Source organism: Stegodyphus dumicola, chromosome X2 (assembly GCF_044657685.1).
Source record: "Stegodyphus dumicola isolate Sdum_Otavi_A_Nest chromosome X2, ASM4465768v1".
NCBI lineage: Eukaryota > Metazoa > Arthropoda > Arachnida > Araneae > Eresidae > Stegodyphus > Stegodyphus dumicola.
In genome coordinates, this window is record NC_140781.1 from 156,443,470 (window position 1) to 156,468,031 (window position 24,562).

The 24,562-nt window shown below is 33.0% G+C and overlaps 1 protein-coding gene across 1 annotated transcript in view; it reads left to right on the top strand.

The window, feature by feature from the left end:
- The window catches only part of LOC118188810 (LON peptidase N-terminal domain and RING finger protein 3), a 119,956-nt gene that overhangs the window by 28,876 nt on the left and 66,518 nt on the right, over positions 1–24,562 (top strand). Inside the window, exons 2-3 of the mRNA XM_085809038.1 lie at positions 5,853–5,944; positions 19,232–19,354. Coding sequence (XP_085665164.1) covers positions 5,853–5,944; positions 19,232–19,354 — 215 coding nt within the window. The remainder of the gene's footprint in view (positions 1–5,852; positions 5,945–19,231; positions 19,355–24,562) is intronic.

The window sequence follows — 24,562 nt, forward strand, 5'->3', positions numbered from 1 at the left end:
TTCTGTGAATAAAGAAAAGGTATAACAATCAGTTTGTATTTGTATTAATATTTCACAAAGTAAGATTCCGAGCTCCTCTATGTTTGGGTTTTCCACTGTTATTAATATTTGAGTGCTAATTCTAATTTTTCCTCGAGTTTATCAATTAGAATTTCATACTTTCTATTCTAATTTTTCTACTGATTTGATGCATTCTTCATACTAGTGTTTATACCCTACTAAAATTGGAGCTTCTAATAATGTAGTGACAAAGCTAATACACATACTCTTTCTTGTTGTACCTCTGATTTAAGAAATTCTCATGTAATTCAATGTAACAGTCCTAGAAGATGTTCAATCTCCAGTGGTGCTCTAGCTTGCATCTGACATGTTATTTAATTATGAATTATTTAAAGCATACACTAGTATGCATTTTATATTCTTTAAAACAGAGGTATTAAATATTATATCTCTTCCTTTAAGCTGAAGAATATTGAAAGTCTTTAGATTCTACTTTAAAATCTGAATTTAAACCAGTAACCAATAAATCATCTGTACATATTGCCATAAATGAGATGATGCTTGTGTCCATCTTAATAAACGTATAGGTCTGGTCTGAAATTTTTATTGAGAACTTTACATAAATCTTCATACCAGGAATTCTCCAGTCTGGTTTATCTATGTATGCTTATATTTATAAGGTATAGATTGTTGGAATCTGTGGTTTCATTGAATTCTTGCTTTGTTGAAATTAATTGGCATCATATTTGATGTAAGAATATTCAGACTCTGTATTTTTTGTTCTTTTCCTCATAAAAAAATCAAGTTCACAGTTATTTATTTATTTCCATGTATTAGACTGTAATTAAACTTTATTTGCTGTAGGGTAATAATCCAACTGCACATTATGTCACATTTATTTGAAAATTGTGAATAATATTTTGTGTAATTTGATTAACTGTTTTTTGAAATTTCCATTTTTGAGTTAAAGTTTCGTATTTTTATCTGAGAGAACATCAAAAATAGAAAAGAATAATTATTTAGTATCTCTGGGTACTAGTAATCAAAGACGGAATGAATCTTAGCTCTTTTTTTTTTCATTGATTATATAATCTAGTCCTATTGTTTAGGTATTCTATTTTCAAATGGAAGTGGTCATGAATAATTTTAGTTGTTGGCTATTGTATATTCGTTTAAATATATATGCAGTCTGAAAATTGGGGCAAGGTGAATGCAAACACATTGCCTGTTTGAAGCAAACACTTGAAAAGAAAGGGTCAATGCTATTGCGTTGAATCGTTAGAGTGGCATGAAATCTAGCATATAAAGGAGCTGTTAAATAAATCAAAGTATCAGAATGCATCAAGCAAAATATTTCAGTTTTTGAGTAGTGGTTGCTTATTACAACATGAAGGCTTATCTGCAATGCTGCTTGGAATGATAGGCTTCAGATCAGATCCATAGAGATAGTTGATGTTTCTGTGAAAATCAATTATATATACTTCTAGTGCTGAGAGGTGAATTGATAGCATTAATACCTTAGATTGTTCCGTAAATGCTGAATCAGATTTTGGTTGAGAAAAACTGGCCAGAGGATATAATATACTAAATAATATATTAGAAAGTAAATTATATACATACATATGTATGCACATGCAACACACACAACTTATACAGTAGATTCTTGATTAGCCAGGCTGCAGTTTAACTGGGCCTTGCATAAAAAAAGTAAGATTGTTTACTGTGGAGTGATAAAAAAATTGATATCACAAACCATAAGAGTAAAACAAAACTGTTTATAAAAAAGACAAAAAAGGAAAGAAAAACATGTAGAAAAAGATTGATAGCAGATAATGTTATGGAATTTGGTAGTTAAGTGTTTGCAATCTGAAATGTATAAACATTGTTAAACCGCAAGTGAAAATTAAACTGCTCGATTATAAAAATAAATCTACAATATTAATTTTGTATTTCATGCTGACTTCTACTGAATACGAGAGCAAACAGTAGGTGTAGTGTGTAGTATCTGGCGACTGTTTGGCAACCAACAGAGCATGCTTGGCGCGTGTCGCGTCTTCTCCAAGAAGGGTTAATGTATTTTATGAGAGTTGCATGTTAGCCTTAGAAGAGGAAGGTTGTAAATTTCACTATGCTGTACTGCGTGACGTACTGCTCTGAGTTTACTATTATGCTTTGAACCATATTTTTAATAAATGTTTGTTTCATCTTGTTAAATGGTGCCTTATTGAACCACGAAGTCATTATATCACACTCTCTTACGAGAACCAGAGGTTAGAAGCTTAGAGCATTGAAAACGGAACTGGTGTAAAGTTAAGCCTCACTCACGAAAGAAGTTCGCATTTGCAAAAGGGAGTAAAAATATGAGAATTATTTAATCACGAGTTCAAAAAGCTTGATTCTAAAGAGAATAAAAGAAAATGTTAAAAAATGCAAAGAAAGAGGATTTAGTAACAGTTCTATTGGAAATTGGCAAAGAAGCATACCCAGATTTGAAGCTGGTAGAACTGAAACACAAACTCCAGAATTGCAAGGAATATGTCGAAGATGCTGATTTCGTGATAGAAATTCTGATTACTACAGTGGAGAATAGAAAAAGAAAAGAAGAAATGTAAAGAATACAAATTGAAAAAGAAAGATTAAGAACAGAAAGAAAACACGAAATAGAATTAGTGAAGATTCGAGCAACTCAAAATGAAGGAAGTAGAAGTCCGAGACCTTCAATCCAAAACACAGGATGAGAAACCGAAATTTCCCTCGACAAGCTGATCAAAGGAGTAGAAACACTGACTATACCAGTACCAAAGAGAGCAGAAGCATGGAAATTTTTCAATTCTATCGAAAGAGCATTTAAGCACAAGAAGGTTCCCGGAGAATACAAATCAGAAATATTATTGAAATTAATTGGAGAAAAAGGCTTCAAATGTTCTTGTTTATATAAAAAAGGGACACCTGCAAAATTACGAAAAAGTGAAAACTCTTGTTCTGAAGGAATAGTAACCTACTCCTCAAAGCTGTTTAGAAAATTTCAGAAGAACTAAACGTTATTACGGCGAAACGCAAATCCAGTTCGCTTCAAGATTAACAGCTACATTGGACTATTACTGCAAGTCAAGATAAGTAAAGGATTTCAAAACACTGAAGGAGTTAATTATTTTGGATAAATTATTCCAAGCTTTAGATGAAGGAACAGCTGAACACGTCACAATACGCCAAGGGAACAAATGGTTGAAGCCACAAGAATTAGCTAAAGAATGTGATATTTATTTCACGGCCAAAGGAAAATCTTTCGACGAAGTCCGAAATGGAATTACACGATCACCAAGATTCCTAGATACAACATGTACACAAGATAAATATATTCCACCACACATGAGAAGAGAATATTCAAAACAAGAAGGATCTCATGCAAGAAAAAAAGAATGTTATATTTGTGGAAACTATCAACAACAATCTTACGACGAGGTTGTATTATCCGGCGACTGTTTGGCGATCAACAGAGCATGCTTGGCGCATGTACCTCTTCTCTAAGAAGGGTTAATGTATTTTATGAGAGTTGCATGTTATCCTCAGAAGAGGAAGGTTGTAGATTTTGCTATGCTGTAGGAGCGACCTACTGCTCTGAGTTTACTATTATGCTTTGAATCATATTTTTAATAAATGTTTGTTTCATCTTGTTAAATGGTGCCTTATTGAACCACGAAGCCATTACGTAGTGCACTGATAATGAATATCTGACAGTTCTGTTGGCTTAATTCTTTTAATCCTAGCTCTGGCTTGCTGTTCCTTCAAATATTTATAAAAATGATGAGGCCTATAGTAGCCTGGTTGTAAGAGTGCTGAACACTGGTAATTCAGTCTGATTTTAAATCTGTGTGCATGGGCTGCTTGCATGATTTTTTTCCATATGTAGCATTGATATGAGCTAGTTTCTCTTAAGACGTGTTCCACAGAGGCATTCCTCTCCTTAGGCAGATAGCCATTGTGTGCTTTGCCATAATGCAGATAGTATACTGAACTCATTCTACCTATGTATATCAATCAGTCTTGGCTCTGATTGTTTCACTGTCAAGTAAGTAATTTTGTGGTATTGCTGCCATCTTAATTTTTGGAAACAAAAGACAAAAGCTTGTTGAATGCCAAATTAAGACTCATAAGGTAAGATCTGAGAAATCTGAGAAAAAGAAAATTTTGCCATAAAATAAAAAGTTATAAAAAGTTATCTAATGAGAGTTTGAACTCATTTATATTGTTCTTTAATCTTGTTTTTTACTAAGTTTTTAATTCCTATGTATGTTAATTTTTCCATTATTTTTAGTATGCTGTTTTTGCTTTGAAAACTGATTACGCTTATGTAACTAAGTGAACTTATTTTCCGTATTAAAAATATAGATAAATTCTTACTAGTACTTTTTAAGTACTGATGAGGCAACACACTGTGTCTGAAGAAACCCACAATGTTATTAGAAAGTATTCATATGCCAATCTAGGTATGCATGTAGCTTTCCACCCTCCAGATGGCTTACCACCTTTTTGGACATTTTCATCAGTGTGACTGCAGATTATGATCGCTTTTGTGGGAATATCTGTGTTCAGTATAGTGATGGATTGCATCATCTTCATCAAAATCTCATGACGTGGCATGCTTAAAGGCACCATGTATCTCTTTTTTCCTTTTCATTTTAGAATTTTAATGCCAAGGGTGTGCTTGATGCCAGGTTTGTGCAATTCTCTGATTTGTTTTTCATACATGGGGAGCAAAAACACATAAGAAAACGAGAAGTTTATACGTCTTGTATGGAAAAAGAAGAATGTTAAAAACAATAGGCATACTAGTCGACTAGATTAGTATTCATAAAAACTTCAAAATGATATCCAAACAAATGTCTCTCTGTAGCGTCAGTAATGAGTTTGTAAATGGTTTCTAAAGTCAGCTGGGAGTTTGCGACTTTTTAGTAGGTGGAAAGGTAATAGAAAACTACCATAGGTTTCTATTAATTGTCATGTTGTTTATTCCTCTGTCATGTTTTTACTGTTTTCCAGTTAATTTTGATTTTGTTTTAACAGTGCATGTTATCCCCACTATTACACCAATTCATTTTGAGTCTACTGTGTGTATGTGTATATGTATATGTGCACACATATCATCGTCATAATAACCAAAAGTGATTTTATTACATATGTATGTAATGAAATCATTTTTGATGATAACGTAGATGTGAATGAAGAAAGCCAGTTCATAAGGGGATAGCGAGCAGTTGTGGTCAGATGAATACTTTTATTGTTGATGTCACATTTGTTATGCACCTACAACTATATTAGTGCAGTCTGCATGCCTGATCGTTAACAATTACAGTTGTGTTTTTGTATATTTTTATAATACATTTAAAGATAACACAGGTAACAGTAAGAAGCTACAGAACGAGCACTATAAACTGATTGTTAGTCAAGATTCAGGCAGGATCCTACATGCGACATCATGATGCTCTGCTGACATTCTGTGAAATATTGCTCAATAAGAGATTATTATTATTATTATTATTATTACATTTTGTTTCCCTTGTTTCAGTTGTTATTGGAGGTGCTCATTAAACAGGGTTTGGTTGGTTGGTTGGTTGACTTTTAATGGCACAAAACCTTGAAGGTTAATGTGTACCAGACAAATGGTAAATAAAATCCAAAATGCACAAACACACTGTATCAAATGAATTGGTGAAATGAACCTGTAATGCTGATGAAGGTATGTGGATAAATGAGGTTTGAGGGTATATGTATATATATGTATATGTATATAATGCATTCAAACATTTGTATGTATTTATGTATTGATTTATTTGCTTTTCTTCCTTTTTTAGATATTGACATAAGTTTCATTGCAAGATCTCGAAAAGAACCACTTTCTGCTTTGGCATCTGAGTCAGCACTATTTAATTCCTCATCACCCTTGGTAATTTTCCTCTTACCTTTTTAAGCATTATTTTGGGTAGTGTCAAGCAAAAAATAATTTTACATTTCAAGGCATTTAATTTTTTATTTGTGCAAAACTTTTCTACATTAAAGTATGCAAAGTATTTTATTTTTATTTTAACTAAAAATTAATGTTTGTGATATAATTTCTAGTAATTATGTATATAGATTATTTTCATATATGAAAGGATATCTTTGTAAAGATGGCAAATACTTTGGTTGTAATGTTGCTAAAATTTTTCTAAGTTGAACAAATTTTTTATATATGATATGTTTAGATATATATGTAAAGTTCGTATATATTTTACTTTAATGTTAAGTGCAAGTAGTTATGTAAATAGAATATTTTTTTTTATGGGAAATATAAACTCTTTAAGATAATTACAAACAGGGGTTGCAGATTTTTTGCTTGCATTTCTAAAACATGTTTTTTATATATGAAATATAATCTGTTAAATTTCATGATTTGCTTGTAATGTTACTGCAAGTAATTATGCATATAGAGTAAATCTGTTGGATGTGAAGTATTAATTGCATTTTAAACAGAATCACAAGCCCAAGTCTCGTACCCCAAGTCCCTCAAGAATAATAACTTGCAATATATGGACTTCTTGTGTCACAGACCCCTGGACAGTACCTAAAGTGCTCGTAGATTAATATAATGGTGCTGTATGTAAATGTTAGATGTTTTGCTTGCAAGTTCTGTGCAAGTAATTATGTACCATAGAACATATCTGTCATATGTAAAATATTAAACTATATGTTGTAAACTCTGCTAATTATAATAAAGTATGCTGAATTTGTTATTTTTGAATAAAGGAATGTTCATGCAAGATAGATGTAATGGTTTGAGCTTATAAAGTATAGTGAAACCTCACTTGATGAATTTAGTTTGTGAACCAAAACATTCATAAACCGAAGCAATTTTCCTCATAGGATTTAAGGTAAAGTGACTTAATTCCTTCTTGGATCATGAATGATTGCTTAGTTAAACCTTACAGCAATACTTTAACACAAGTTAATAACCCATAACCAAGAGAAATCATTAAATATAGTACAAAAAAGATAAACACAATATTAAACACATGAAATAGATGAAAAATTAATTTTACTCTACCCGTTCAACGGGGAGTAGATGGCATAAGTGGAAAACATTGAGGAACATGTTATTATTTGGATGTGAAATTCCTTTTCATAAATGCATCAGGTGTCTGTCTCTAGGGGACATCTTCTTTTATCTTTTGTTTCTAAGGGCCACTTGATTCTACTTGAGACTCACTGGGGCTCTATTTTACTCAAAATTTGCCAAATATTATTTGTTATTGTATTTTTTATGCTGTAGCCTTGCTGCTTTATCAGGATGAAATCTTTGCATGAAAACTTTGTAAAAACGTCATGGGTCAGAAATATAGGGTCATTTTCCTTTCTTTCTCTTCTTAAGATACGTCTTCCAAAATCACTTTTTTTATTGCTTCTGAAGTTTTAGTTCTGTCATCTTAAACTCATTTTATTATCCTCTAGTAACTTCCCCATGTCTTCACTGTTAACTTCCTAACCCATGGTTTCATCGAAAACATAGTAGCATAGGTAACAGAAAAGCACTAAATGTCAAAGGCTCTGCCTCCAACCCAATCTAGGTTGGAGGGAACTGGGGAAATTCTCCCTAATTTTCTTCTGTTAGAATTCATATTTCTCTGAGATTACTTGCTACCAAGTTTTGCTAATGAGAGTTAAGCTATGAAAAATAACTAAAGTGCTTTTTCTAGAAGTCCAAGAGTGTTAGTTATGTGGCTTATGTTACCTCAAAACACCTTTAAAAATTATGTTGAGTGTTTATAAATTGAAATATTGTTTGATATCTGAGGCGTTTTTTGTTCAGATAATTTCATAAAGTGAGACATTCGTGATCTGAGGTTCCACTGTAGTCAAAATTCCCTCTCATTTTAGTGTTAGAAAAAAATGCTGTATGTCTTTGGAGAGCATGTAACATAGATCTCTCTTCTTCAAATATTCTGTTACAGACCATTTATACTATAAGTAGAGAAATTTGCATTAGATACTTTTAGATGTAAAGTTTTTTTCAAATAGTTGCCAATTTATGGTTGCATTTTGATTAATTTAAAAGTTCAAATTGGTATGCTTTTGTTAAAATTATATCTACATTTCTTTCCTTAATTTAAAATAAAGGACATACGAGAATTATACTGGCATTTTAAAATATCTGGAAAATATCTGTACATAATTTTTAATATTTTAGTGGCAATAAGTGAGAAATTCTGGTCCTCTTTCTTCATAGAGTAATCAAAATTAGTGCGTAAATATGCTTTAGATGTAAAATTTCATTTACTGAAAGTGCAGTTGAATATCATTACAGAATTATTAATAAATGATGTTAAACTACAATATTTCAACTAGGAATTCAAAATTTATTCTCCAAACTCCAGTTCTATTTAAAAAATTGTATCCATTATATAAATACAGCACAAAGTCCGAAGTCCAATTATGATCTCGAAAAGAACAATTATGATGTAAAGGGTATCAAAATGAACAAAAGAAAAAAGCTTAATACTTATTTGTTCACGTTATTAAACATTTCTTTTAATGTAAGTTGTTTAAGATGCTTTCACAAAAAATTCAAAAAGTTCCTTTTTCTTGTGTCATATACAGTGGACATTCCAATGCCATACTCATTACATAATTTTGAGATGGATATGCCTATATCCATTTTTTGCAGCAATTCCACTTTTTGTTTAATGGACATCTAAACATGGCTTCACTTTGTAGATCCTTTGGCAACTCTTTTCGACATAATTGAAAGTTCAAGCTTAGTTTTTATAAAATTGCCGTAATAATAACAGTCTGCAAAAAATAATAAGCTGGATCAAATTAGAAGATCAGGGAGCAGCGCAGTCTGCTACATTAATTGAAATGCCTTAGAATCAGTATAGATAATTTTAGCCTACTTTATTGGGTTTGTTATACATTATTGGCTATGTATCACAAGATTGGCGATGAAAGTCAAGTTGTTTCAGTAAATTTTGTCTTGCTCCTATTGCGTACTGAATTAAGCCTGAATTGTGTTAGTTTAGCTATTTACTATATCTACATTTATTTCTTCACATGATTCAAACTAATCCAAGTCCTGAATAAATAAACTCCTACATATACTTAAGGCTTTATATAGGGCCGGCACTTGATACTGCCTGATGCAGTCTCTACGAGTCCTAAATTCTGCTACATAGCTGTTCTAAATTTTCACCATGCCTAAACTTTGGATCCCAGTGCTTTCCCTAAATCATAAAAATTTCTCATCCCTTAATTTTGCTGCTCGGTGCTTCCACAAATTCCAAAAATTTCGGCTTCCCTAAATTCTGCCGTCCTGTGCCGACATATTCTGCCGTCGCTTCTCAGTGTTTGGTGAATAACATATCAGTTATTCTTAATTAAAATAGCACTAAATGTAATCTTTTGGCCTGTGAGTTTCATTTACAAAATCTATTTTTAGCATATGAAACGAATTTTTTGTTAATTATTCCTCATCAACATTTCTTAGAGCATTTAAAAATCTATAATCATCGCCAAGCGTAATGTTAGCATAAAAGGTTGCCATACTCTTGTTATTCAATTACTAATATAAAAAAGGTTAGACATCACAGCATGAGTTATTGCTGAAGTTGTCATGTATTGATAAACATGCGGTGATGAAAGCAAAATATAATAAATTATGACTCGCCAGGTCGGCGTTGGGGATATAAAATAGGTGAATGTTTCAGTTTGAGATGTATACCGAGTAGATACTCAGCTACCGAGCCAAATTATTAATCTCACAAATTTATGCTTACATGATTGTTTTTCTATAATGAGGTATTTTATTTAGTGCCTAAGTGAAATTAATAATCAGAATTTTTAAGTGAATTTTCAATCTCCACATTTATTATGGAAGGAAAAATCAAATGCGCATGCGTAAAGCATTAATTAAAAAAAAAAAAGTGTTTGTCGCTTTGAGGTCTGGATTTTAGATCATTCCGAATAATGGAATTCTGGATTTCTGACTTTGTACTGTATAATAAAAAATTGTATCTATTATGTAAATATAATGAATTTTTTTTTTTTTTTTTTTTTTTTTTTTTTTTTTTTTTTTAATGTCTAAGACTTCCCATATTTCAAACAGGTCATTATGGTAAGATTACAAATATAACTAAATAATGAATCTAATTTCGTTATTGCTGGATATCCAAAATTAAATATTTCCATGCTTAAACGTATCACTAAAATAAAATAAAAAATTTTATTTCCTTCTTTTCTGTGCTTAATATGTGTTACCTTATTATGTTGTTGATTATTAACTGAAGGAGTAGTATTAGTTAATTAATTATCCAGGCCCTTTCGTGTTTTAATTGGAAATGAATCAGATCAATAATGTAGAATAATGTTAAAAAAAGTAACTTTAGATTGGCTTAGGTTTAAAATAAAGCTCTCTGAATTTTAAGGATGATATAACTCAAGTTTGTCTTTTTTTGGAGGGGAGTATGTTTAGTTGTAGTAAATGGGCAGAAGTTAAATATGTATCCAATAAACAGCAAAAACTAATTTTTCTGTTAAATATTTACAGTATTAGTAGGATCTTCCAAGTAAAATTCTCATATTAATGAGAATAGTTCATTTACAAATAGTTCATTCAGCAATATTTGATATGCTTTATGCTAATAAACCATATGCAGTAAATGGATATATTTCCATCAAAAGTACTGCATGGTCAGCAAATGAAAATCATCAAGAAAAATCAGATAAGTGAGCGCATTGAAAACAAAATTAAAATACATACATGAAAAATGTGCAAGTAAAAGATCAGTTGTTTTTCAGACAAGTGATACTAAATCTATAATTCCTAAATAAACATCCTAAATATACACTGCGTCTGAAATCCGAAAAGTCATTTGGGGGCCTTTATTTTTATAATTTGTGGTTATAAAAGTGTGGAAAGGCTGTCTTCTTGAACATATTACATACTTTTGGTGCTTACAATTAACAGTGTGTACGTGAAAGAGAAGTGGTGGTGCCATTTGTCAAGGTGAATGTCATCTGAATTTCAAAATGCCAACTTCATCAACTAGAACAGAACCACGACGTGTTGGCTGAGGTAGAATCCAGGAAATGTTGTTTATTACTATCCTATTAGTTAACATCAGACCAAAGCGGACAAGACAGCAATATTTGTCTGCACTTAGCTTTTTGATTTATACTTGCGAGCAAAGTGAAATAAGTTTTCAAAGTAATCCTTTAATAAATGCTTAAATATATGATACATCAACTAAAAAGGGACAGTTACTTAGCTGAATTAAAGACTTCATTTTTTTGTGATTTTGCTGTGCAGTATAGTTTTTTTTTTATCTCTAGAATATCAGCTGTCAAATTTTTATGTTTTATTCTTTGGAAGCATATTATAACTTCTGCTGCAACAAAGTTAATGTTGACAACTAAGTCTTCTGGAGGGATAATCTGTGTGATGTAAATTCCATGACTGAAATGACTTAGTTTTCCTTATCCTTCATACTAACAGGGTTTTCTCATTTACATTCTACTATGCATTGTGTTACAATTTTTTTTTTTACTTTTGTCTTGGTCCATCACCCCCTAAAGTTGTTACATCATGTATATATAGTCTTTATTACAGCATGTAGAAACTTCTGGAAGAGGTCAGTTGCTCAAAAGTGAAGAGTGGCAGTTGAGTAAATAAAATACGGTTTTTTAGTACCAACAGATGTTCTGAGTTATTTTTATATCGTGTAACACATACCTGGCTCTGTTTATGCATGAAATTATGAATATTCTGAAAGACTCTGGGCATATGTTGAACAGAGGCAGCAGTAACGGAAAAGTATGACAGAAGATCCTTAGCATTTTCCAAAGGTGAGTCATACATAGCTTTTAGATAATCCCAGAAAAAGTAATTGAGATAGGATAGATGTAATGGTGAAACTAGCCAAGGAACAGTATGGCCATGCCTCAACCACCATTGTTTTTACATCATCTGTTAAGTGTTGATTGATGTTATTGCTAAAATGAGCAGACTTTTTCATGCTGGAACATTTCACAGGACTGTGTTGGACCTGTTGTTCATAGAAAAATTATGACTAGACTTCCTCCAGCAATATCCTATAACTCTATCTATCTACATAAGCAAACAGGAAATATGACCAACAATGCTGGACTAAACATTGACATTAAATGGGAATGATGGGTTTCCCGAGACTATGTTTTCTAGTCGCGATGACGTGTACAATGCCGTCTGCCAAGTGAAGTTAGTGTTTCTCACAATGTATAGTTCTATGTCTCTGATTCATTTAAGTAACCTTCCTCTCCCAGAAGTTGTGTACCCATTGTGTAGAAACATCCTAAATATACACTGTGTCTGGAATCCGAAAAAGTCATTTAGGGGCCTTTATTTTACTGCTTTCCATAGACATATACTTCTAGTTAAAAAAGTGTTAGAAGTAACATAAATATTCATATTTTATAATTTTTAAATTAAAAAATGTTTTTAAGAATTATAAAACCTACCCTTTTTTATGGTTTTTTAGTCCCTATGGCTATATTTAGTAAATGTGGTGATCCACGTTTTGAAAATGGATTCTGAATCAGTCGAGATTCGTGCACTAACCTAGTGCTTCGCATTAGAGAGTAAAGAACATCTATGTTACAAAAATATACTTTTATTCACACAGCAAAAGCACACAGCAACATGCTTAACGAAAGCTAATTCTCTTATAACATACTTTCTTCTACACTCAGGTTGCGCATGCACATTGATAATTACCAAAGGAGCTTGGCAGATACTGTCATCTGTTGATAAACTATTTGCTACATATTCCTCCCACCTGAATTTACTAGGAGGTAAATTCACACGTCTGCTAAACATAATATATGCACAATAGTACAGTATATAATATTTCAAACGAATGCCTTTGATTACAATATTGAAATGTAAAATTATGCATTCCATAATTTCTAGACATGCTAACAGATAATACTAAACCTAGAAAACTAAAAAGTAAATCAAATTATTACAAAGTATTCTACCAAATACAAAACATTTCACAGACATATCCCTGGTTTCACAGTTCTACCACTGCTGGTAGTCATAGGAATATTTTCAATCATATCCTTTTGGACTGGATTATCCAGCTCAAGTCTGTACTGTCTTTGTACTGGTTTTAGAAGCTCAGAAGTCTCTGTTTTTATGAGAGCAAGTGTTATTTGTCCATCAGGACCAGGTATCAGCTTGATCACATGCGCCAGGTTCCAAAAAGCACATTTCTTCTTCTTGCCTTCCAGTAGAACAATTTCACCTACCTGGAGAGGTTTAGCTGTGATCAAACCATCACGATCAACTATAGGTCTGAGGTCATTAATTTTATCATCGGTCACACCCTTAAATGATTCTCTTTGAATCAATAACATAAGAGTTATCTCAGCTCTTTCAGTTTTCGAAACCGACAAACTTTTCTAGTTTTTGTTTGTAATTCTTCATAATTTAAAGTAAAACCTAAGAATCCAACCTAACATGCATGCAATTTTCTTTATAGATGAAAAGTACCTGTAATACCAATTGTCAGGTTTAGAATCTTTGTTAAGAGTTGTCAATACTGATTAACTTATGATCTCTTCATCCGGCAATTCAGTGCCTCTTGACCCTGACGATTCTGGTTCTGACAGCCATGATGGGCCCTCCCACCATTTTGATAGCAAAAGCTGTTTAACTGAACAGCCTCTAGAAGGTAGATTGGCTGCATTCAGCTCCGAAGGGATGTGATGCCAATCTTCTGTTTTTGAAAGTTTTCTGATTTCTTGGACACGATTCCAACCGAAAGTTCCCCATCATACATCTTGCTGGATCCAGCACAAAGCAGTTGTTGAGTCAATCCAGAAGAATGTTCTTAAATTTGGCATGTTCAAATCTTTAAAGACCACACATCCCAAGCATGCTCCGATTAAGCAGGATAACAATTCCAAATGAGGGATGGATGTATTCTTTAAAGGTGCAACTGTAGTGTGTGCTTGCACAAAATTTAGGTAAACCTTATTTTCGGTCTTCACTCTTAAGAAAATACAGGTAGCATAGGCATGCTTGCTGGCATCGCTGAAAATATAAAGACTCACATCTTCGTTAACCAATCTGTCGATATTAAGCCATCTAGGAATTTTGACATCAGACAGCAGTTTCAGTTCTTTTACCATTTCATGGACTTCTTTTCTAGATGTTCAGGCAATTTTTGATCCCAATTTAATCGTAATTTCCAGCACTCTTGCAATATCAACTTTGGGAACAGGGTAAAGTGAGAAATGAAGCCTACTGGGTGAAATAACTTATTTGCGCAAGAAAGGAGTGTTCATTTACTCGTGATAATCTCCTCTTTCTTTAGTGACTCAATTTAACGGGAAAGAGATCGTCCTTCAAATCTCAGTTTAACCCTAAAACACAAACGGGTATATCTAATTTAGAGTTGGAAATTATTTCGGTTTCACAATTCGACTGCCATCCTCTAAGATTAAACTTGGCCAGTGACAATAACATTCTCGGTCAATTCTTTAGCATTCTTAAAACTAGTCAGGCAATTATCAACATAGAAGGACTCCTTCAAAATATTGGTTGTAGCTGCAAACTGATCTGGGGGGATGATTTAAATGATAGTTCAACGTAGCGGCTAACAAAAGTGGACTACATTTAAGCCCCAAAACCATGCAAAAACAGTGTCTATAAATTTTTGCATTCTCTCCCTCTGCACCTTTCCACAAGAAACGTAAATAATCTCTATCCTTCTCTCTTATACCAATCTGCAAGGCTTTCTCAATGTCTGAAATTACTGCAATAGGATATTTCCGAAAACGATTCAACAATGTTGGAATTACTTCTATTAAGTTGGACCTTTCTCAAGACAGTCATTTAAAGGCAGTTCTCCTTCGGCGTGTGCCGAAGCATAAAAAAGTTGCATAGTTTCGCTAGATTCTTTAAAAAAACAGGCCTATGAGGCAAAAAGTGCTCTCTATCTACTTCGCCTTCTGTTACCTCTTCAATAATTCGATCCTTCAACCAAGTATCAAATACTTCCTGATAAACTTCAATTTAGTTCGAATCTAATAATTTCCTTCACGTATTAGTCAGGCATTTTTCTGCCAACTCTTTATTACTAGACAATCGGGAGGGGTCCAATACCCAAGGCAATGCAGTTTCATATCTCCCGTCTGAATCCAAATTCAAATTTTCCTCAAAATACTGCATGGTCTCCTCATGAATTTCAGCTTTCTTTTTAGACTCAACTGGGTCACTTATACCAATAACGTCTAACTTCCATAAGTTTTCTGCTGATCTAGCAATAAAGAAACACATGCTAGAGAATCATTTATACCTGAAGATTCCTTCGCTAGAATTTTACCCATTAAAACCCATGCCAAATGTGTTTGCATTGCAACCGGACCACTTTGTGAACATTTAATATTTCCGGTGAATAATTTTCCAGCAATATCAGAACCTATCAGCAATTTAATGTCACTTTCGTTTTCGGGAGTATTACCTTCTATATCTGACACCTGAATATTTTAATTTACGAAGTTCTTTCAACCAAGGACCTTTAGGTATTTTCTTTACATCAGAACAAATAACAGATTCACTTAAACAATGCACACCACATACATATTTATTGTCAAGGATACTCAAATGAATTTTATATTTAGAATGCAATTTTTCTTTTGTTTCTACACCTCCGAATAATTTATGAACTAATTTCACTTCACCGATGCTGTTACATTTCAAAGAATCTATAATATCTATCGTTAAATAATTCCTCTCGCAACCCGTGTCTATAATACCTCTCACTATGCTTTCCCTGGTGCCATTTTTTACCCTTACGATTAATGTTTGTAATAAAACATCGGAGCTCCCCGATCTGCTAGCTAAAACATTGACCTCATTTCTCGCCACCAGCTCTATTTGTTTAGTCTCTTTCAATTCTGAAGGAACTTGTTGACTCATTACTGCCAAATGCCTTTTTTGGCATATTAAACACTTAACCTTGGACTTACAGTTACGAGAAATGTGATTTTTCTTTAAACATAATAAACATGCACATTTCTTAAATATTAAGTCTTTTTTATCCTGATATGTAAGCGTGCTAGCTTTAAAACATTTTTTCTGTTAAATGTGGTTTATTACAAAATAAACAAGATTCCTCAACTTTCTTTAAATTTGTCTCCTGTATACAAATCGTTACAAGTAGGAATATTAGATTCATCATTAATGCAACTGTTAGATTTTCTACTTTTATCAAAAGAAAAACTAGCTAATTTAATTCTCTCTTCAGATATCACTTCTTTTTTCAAAAACAGAAGAATAGATTCAAGATCGCTCTTACCTTGTTGTAACGAGCTCTCCCGTTCCCTTTCCCACACGTGTAAGATGTCAGGGGGTAGGTAAGATAAATAACACTAGCGTATTTATCCTTAGTCACACCGAGGGATTCCAGAGCACGAAGTTTGGTTTCCAAACTGTCGTACAACGATGATAGCGTAAAGTCCTTTTTGGTTGCACTATTATTTATCAACACAAGATTCAATAAATCCCGAATGTACACTTGTATAAGAATATCTTCACTTCCAAAACGATTCTTTAAATGTTCGATGACTTTTGGATAATTTTAAATAATAACAAATATTTAGATTAATGTTACATTTATATTCATAGTAAAGTATTAACCTAAGGCTTAAATTCTTATAATGATTTTTTCCTAGAAGTAGCACCAAATATTTTCTCTGTTTATGTGCTCTGTATATAGTGTTTGATTCATTTGCACTTTTATAAATATGTGTTTCTCTAGCTTCAGTTGAGAGAGCGTATTTGCATTGTGCCCCCCCCCTCCCAATCCAGTCTGATTTGCAAAATGAGAGAGTATATGTGGCAAGAAAAGCTCTTCTAAGTATTCAGCGGAAGTACAGAAAAAGCAGGTAGTTTTTCTGAAGTAAACCAACCAAACAGTAGTTTGTTAAGCCACAGTTTGTGTGAAATCCTATGAATTAACGAGCTTCTGTAGCAAGCATTGACTCTTTGAGCTGGCTTTGTGCTGTTTGTGTGAATTATTGAGTTGCTGTGGTAACCAACAGATCATCAAATAGAAGGCCCACTGTAACTAACAAGTATAGTGTTAACAGGTGTAACTAACAAGGTATATGTGGCAAGAAAAGCTCTTCTAAGTATTCAGCGGAAGTACAGAAAAAGCAGGTAGTCTTTCTGAAGTAAACCAACCAAACAGTGGTTTGTTATGCCACAGTTTGTGTGAAATCCTGTGAATTAACGAGCTTCTGTAGCAAGCATTGACTCTTTGAGCTGGCTGTGTGCTGTTTGCGTGAATTATTGAGTTGCTGTGGTAACCAGCAGATCATCAAATAGAAGGCCCACTGTAACTAACAAGTATAGTGTTAACAGGTGTAACTAACAAGGGGTGAACAACCTTGGTCTAACTGATTTTTCCCAAAGTCTGCACAATTGTAGAGGACCATAAAATGCGTGAGAGTGCACACCTGTTAGAAATAAGTGAGAAAAACTGAGTATAGAATTCTAATCAGCGTTCCTATCATTTAAATTTTACTATTTTTATAGGATTGTGATTAAAAATCATAATCATAAGTACTCTGTAGCTTACTAATTATGAGAATGCACGAACGAATGTATATAAGTAATTTATTAAAATATTTTATGCATTTCTATTTCTTAAAAAACAGAATGAAATGAAATATTATGCTCCGTAATAGTTCTTTATGTCTTTTCAATGTCTTCTGTCTTTTTTTATTGAGAGTAAACCTTGCAGGGGTTTAAATCAACAACTACAGCATTAATGAAACAGTGAATTGTTTATTACTCATGTAGAAGGTAATATGCATTAATAAATAAATTGGAACAAAATTAAAATTCATCAGCAAACTCACCCATAAAAAATAAATTTAAAAAGCAATATGAATGTTTTCCAACATTGTCTAGTCATAATAACTTGCAGTTGTCATAGTTAATGTGGTAACTATAGTTGCTTCATAATGCATCCAAAACCAGTGTCAAAAGCTAGGGGACAAAAGAAGAAGGGCAAAACAGGACACTTTGAATTCTAGCAGCCCATGGGCGAAAACTGGTGTAACTAACAAGGGGTGAACAACCTTGGCCTTACTAATTTTTCCCAAAGTCTGCACAATTGTAGAGGACCATAAAGTGTGCGAGAGTGCACACCTGTTAGAAATAAGTGAGAAAAACTGAGAATAGAATTCTAATCAGCGTTCCTATCATTTAAATTTTACTCTTGCCAGCTTGGGTCAATAGCCTGGACATTATCATATGGAACTAAGGTCCTCAACTCTAATGTAGCAGCCACTAACATTTTTAATTGATGTTATTAATTTTTTTATGTTATTTTATTTTAAAGGCAAATTGAACTTATAGAAGAATGTACTAAAAAGTTGGGATACATTTTTTGGCAAGTTAATTTTGGATAAAATTTTTGGGATAAAATAAATGAAAAATTGTTTCATGCATGAGATATTTGAATGCTTCAGTTTCATTGATTAAAATAGAAATCTCAAAAGAATGATGAAAGAAACCAGTATACTAAAGGAATGATAGATGCGTATATGTGTCGTGCAAGCATTTAAGCATATAATTAACACATCGTATGTGGAAACATACTTTTCCATATTTTTGTAGTCTTATGCCAGAGTGGGGGGTCAGATATAAGTACATGTTTAGTAGGTTTGTGCAGGAGAGTAGGTATCATATAAATATGATGGGAATTGTAAGTGTATAAGGTGTTTGTGTTGCTAGGCTACAATTTCTATTCTTTCCTTCTAGAAGTTTAGTTTGCTACTTGGTTTACACACATAAGTCTGAAGTGAAATATACCTGCATGCAATGTGTTAAATGCTAAATAAATAAGTATCAGTTTAAGTGTTATCATTAGCTGACTTTTCCTTTTGATTATGTATGATAAATAAGAGTTTTTAAAATGTCATTGAACTCAATTACTGCAAGCATTCATATGAATAAGTTGTATTAATCTGTTAATTAATTCAGCATGGTTTAATAATTTCTTTATTTTCACCTCAAGTTGTAAATCATTATACATTCATTTGGTTTAAATTCCCTATTTAAGCTGAAGTAATTCTTGGTGGTTTTACTTAGCATATGTATATAATTTCTTACTATTTATACAAGAAATGTTTTTTTCATTTTTAGGGTTACTTAAGAAGAGGAGATTTGCTAGTCAAATTGAAGAAATATGAAGAAGCGTTGATTGCTTATTTAGTTTGTTTGACTTTTGATTCAAAAGCTGTCCACGTAAGAGGGAAAGCAATAAAGGTGTGCCTTTTCTTTTTAAGTAAATGCACTTTGTCTGTATTATGTGTTTCATAATAATTATGGATATGAATACATTAGTATTCTCATATGCAAAATATGAAGAACAAGCCACTTTCCAGTATAATTTTAAAATGGAGGGGCCTGGATAAGGAAAACCATTCCATCTGAATTAAAATAAGGACCACCTAAATTAAAATTAAGGAAAACCATGTTTAAGGTACCTAATGATGAGATATCAAAGTTATAAGAAATGCAGCATTGTAACAGATAATAAATGTAGTAAGACACTTTATTCAGAAATGACCACACTATTGTAGTTGTTGCAATAGAGATTAATCAAGCAGAAGATTAACAGGTGGTCTTTAGTAGCATGTATGATTGTAATTGAATGGCAATGCTTCTATTATATCATGTTTGCTTTCTTTGATTAATGTGAAGTTCTTGTAGTAGCATTGCCCGTTACTCTGCCATATTCAGCAGCTGATCTGTTTCTGGTAAATGTAGATGCCTCAGAAGACATGTGTCCAGAATGTCCCAGATCTATTCAGTAGGATTTAGATCTACAGAATGAGCAGGCTAGTCAATTCTAGCAATGTTCTTATAGTCTGTCAGCAAGTGTACCATGACCTTGTTTTATTGTTAATGAATATATATAACTACTTCTGTAATTATTTAAAGCGCACCTTGAATTGTAAAACAGGGTTCGTACAGTCCTTAAGAGTCCTTAAAAGTCCTTAAATTTTTTAAATCGAATTTTGGTCTTTAAAAGTCCTTAATTTTGGACAAAATCAGCAGAAGATCCTTAATTTTAATCATCTGAAATTTCTGTCTGTTTTTATGACTGCCATTTTAAGTGTGAATTAGCATTTTGGAGGAATATTTTTGCCGATTCACTGACATATATGGTTATCTTTTGAATGACTTTCATGGGTTATAATTTGTTTCTATTTCTAATATAAATGATGGGATACTCGAGTTTCTAAGCAAGAAGTGAAACATAAGCATTTGGAAATTCATTTTTCCTAATAAAGAGCTCTTAAACAAGTTTTCGCTTTTGGGGATGAGAATTCTTTTATTAAACGGTTCTAAATTTGGCGACTTGTCAACATTTTGGCGATTTTAAGATCAGTTTCTATAGAAAATTTTTAATTCTGAGATCTGAAAATTTGTCGACGATTTTTTTTTTTAAAACATCATAACTTTGATAAATTTCATTAAAATAATAGTAACATATTGAAATTATATTTAAAAATAACATTAAAATAAAACATTTTTATTTTTTGCTGTCATATTATAAAGTTTCATTTTGGCAACTTATTATACAATATTTTAAATCTGAAAAATACACAAGAATTAAAAATTAAAGCCTAATTTACGAAACAGCTTTTAGCAAAAGCAAAATTAGCTATGTAATTAATTAAAAATGTCTTCTTTTTAATTTTTTCGTAGTAAGCATTTTTTCTATGTAATTGTCTCAGAATATTCAAAATTCTCAGAAAATGCATCAGTTTTCTCTATAAAATTAATTTTACACTTTCTCCCTCTTTTTATTTCCCTCTTTCTCCCTCTTTCTCCCTCCAAAATATTTCTGGCTTTTTGCTGTTACAGAATTGGTAGGGATAATTTTTCTTAAGTATTTTAGACATTGCAGCTTGGAAAGTTTAGAAGGATTTGAAGGCAAGATTTATAGACCCACGATTCTAGAAGATTCGAGAAATATGTGACAAAATGAAAAATATCTCCATAGTATCAACACGTAATGGATGTATTTTACAAAAAGTTTGTGATAAATTTCTTATTTTTTGGAAGTCTGGAAGAACAATGAAAACATAATATTTGAATGTTTTACTCCTGATACTAGAATCTTTTTCTTAACATGTTTATCTTCCCTTTATTTTCTCTACTTTTCACTAGACATAAGCATGGAAAATATCAAAAATGCTTGAATCTTATCGTTTGGGCAGGCATTATAGAAAGGGATTTTTTTATTAATAAAGAAATTGAAAACTTACAATTTAAAAGATTCATCTAATATGTCTTAATGCATCATACACAGAGTGGGCACTAGGGATTTTCCACAAATAGAATTCTTTTTCTACTTTTGAATTTAGTATTACTTATTGATGTAACAAAATTTTAAAAATTGAATAATAAATTATCATTTTTAAATGCAAAAATATTACTGTGGTATCAAATTTGCTTTTAACATAATTATTGTAATTTAAATCTCAAACTTATTATCAAATGTAATAAAGATATAATAAGACACTGTCTTTCTAAATATATAAAAAGCAATCTCTGTGGATCCTAAATTCTGCTGCCTAGTGCCTTTTTAAATTCTGCTTCCAATGTCTGCTCTAAATTCTAAGAGTTTTCCCATTTCTAGATTTTGTTGTTCCGTGTGTCACTAAATTCTAAACATTCTGCCACACCAGCTCTGTAACCGGCCTTTACCATATATATTTCATATTTTTTCTGAATATTCATATTACTAAAGAAATAAAATTAGCCATTTTTTCTATATATTCTAAATGCATTTAGTGTTTTTTAGAATAAGAGAAATCCTTAATTAAATCCCCCAAATGGCCTTTACCATATATATTTCATATTTTTTCTGAATATTCATATTACTAAAGAAATAAAATTAGCCATTTTTTCTATATATTCTAAATGCATTTAGTGTTTTTTAGAATAAGAGAAATCCTTAATTAAATCCCCAAATTCTAAAATGAAAAGGAAACGTGTTGAAGAAAGAAACTGAATACATAAAGAAAATTATTCTTCAAAGATATGTGCAGTTATTATTATGTAAATTACCCAACTGTTTATGATTTCAGTCTTTACTATAATTTCCCATGTCTATTTCCTCAAATGATAGAGTTACTGAGCCAGATTAAATTTAAATTAAATTGTATAATCTTTGACCACTAGTCCACATTTTGATTTTGAATTTGACTGCTCTTATTTAATTACATCACCGTGAGCTGTAATTAATTTTGTTAGCATCAGAACATGCCTTTATGTTCTAAGTTCTTTTTAAATAAAAGATTCTTTTTAAACCTTTGTCTGATATTGTAATTACTTTCAGACATAGCGATAATTTGCTTCACGTCTGTCTGGGGCTTGGGACTATTTAACTTTTACCAGATCAATTAAACCCTCATAGGTACTTTGTGGAGAGGTTGATAAGTTGGGAGATAAGCTCGCAGAAACTAGCGAGAGCATTGGTTTGCATATTGAGACAAATCTCTCATTGTTAGAGAAGATGCTTAATATAAAGTGTCCAAAATATTTGGGAAGGCTTCAAATTAAAATGACGGGTAAACATTTTATTGAGTGTTGTTGTTACAAAACATTAATTTTTTGTAGCTTTTAATGTGTAATTAATCTAATATCATTTAAGAATCAGTGTCATAAATTACATGTAGGTAGGTAGGTAGGTGACGGAAGACGGGGATGTCTGGTGGCTACCAGAGATAAACAGGCATGTGTCCCTCGCCTTCCACTATCTAATGGCAACAACTCCCTGTGGCCTCAAGAGTCCACACCGGGAGCTTATTAAGGGTGCAGGAGTTTACATGGCCAAACAGGGGCGACTTATTAACAGTGCTTGACTAATTACATAATTACAGGTATGAGACTTGTGGGACGGATTTACAGGTGAGGGGCTCAGAGCTAGGTACTAAATGTATGAAAACACAAAAACATGAAAATGTACAGAAAACACACACGCAGAGGAAAAAAAAAGGGGGGGAGAGGGATACACTTGATTAACACTGAAGACTTATGACAAATAAAACACACTTAAAAAATAATAATACACATATACCACATGTCAGATACATATTTGGCCTCATTTGATCACATATACTGTACATTGTGGGGTGTGTTTACAGACGAGGGGCCATAAGATGGGAATAACATGTGATTGCTGGACATTGATATGGGGGACACGTAGAGGTCCGGCGAATATATATTTGTGGAGTGCATAGGTTGCTGAGTGTATGAGCATGCCGAGCGCGGTGACATGTTAGCAGCACGGGGTGATGTTCATTTTGACTTCTGTTAGTGGCGGACGTTGTGGGATTATGCAGCGTTGCATATATCTTGGCCCATTGCGGCGAGCTGGTCAATGAACTTACAGATTTTATTGATTGCAGGTTTGTTTTTAATAATGAACCGTTGAAAGGCGTCTGTAGGAGTGGGATGCTTAATGTGGTTGTCTGCTGTGAGGGGGCAAGAGTAGATATAGTGTTCTGGTGATCCAAGTTGGCCGCACACGCAAGCATCTGTAGTGGAGATGTTGTGCCTATAATAATACGCTGGATAGGGGCCATGTCCCGTTATGAACCGAGTGAGTTGGGGTATAGCTATGAGGCGTGATAGAGAGACTTTGGGTAGGAGATTGTAGGTCCGCCGTCCGGTGTCACACACGTTCCATTCCTCTTGCCATATTTTGAGTAGGTCTTCTTTGAGAAGCCTCTTTAGATGTGATGGTGGTGCACGGATACGGATTTGCTGAACTTCAGAACTGATGGCGGCTTCTTTGGCTAGGGTGTCTGCTGCCTTGTTTCCAACTAGACCAGCATGCGCCTTGACCCAGGTGAGGTGAATGTGTTGCTGGTGGTTTACAGAGAGTAGCTTTTGGATTTCGGAGATAATTGGGGAGGTGTGGCTTAAGTTTTGAATTGCCAGGAGTGAAGATTGGCTGTCTGTACAGATGCATGCTTGGTGGTAGCCGTTATTTAGTATGTCGTTGGTGGCGTTGAAGATGGCCAAGGCTTCTGCCTGGAAAACACTATTGAAGTGCTGCAGTGCTGCTTTCCAACTGGTATGTTCATCATTTTGGTGGTAGCAAATATAGGCGCTACCAACTCCGTCTTCAATCTTGGATCCATCGGTGTAGTAGACGTACGTAGCATTGGGAATACTAGAATTGCTAGTGTCGTCTATGGTGATGCGGAAAGTTTCTTCCTTGAATGCCTGGGTGTGGGCATTGGATGGGGCGAGGGTTTTCATATAAGGTCAGACTTTGGGTTGTATCGTGGAAGGTGGCGTCTTTGCATAGTTGCAGGACTCTGGTTATTGTAGCTTCTTGCTCGACTCTAAGATATAGTGGCGGTATGCCTGAAAAGATGATGGCCGCAGAGGTGGCTGTAGTGCGAAAACCTTTGCACATCATTAGTGCGAAAGGTCTTTGGATGGTCC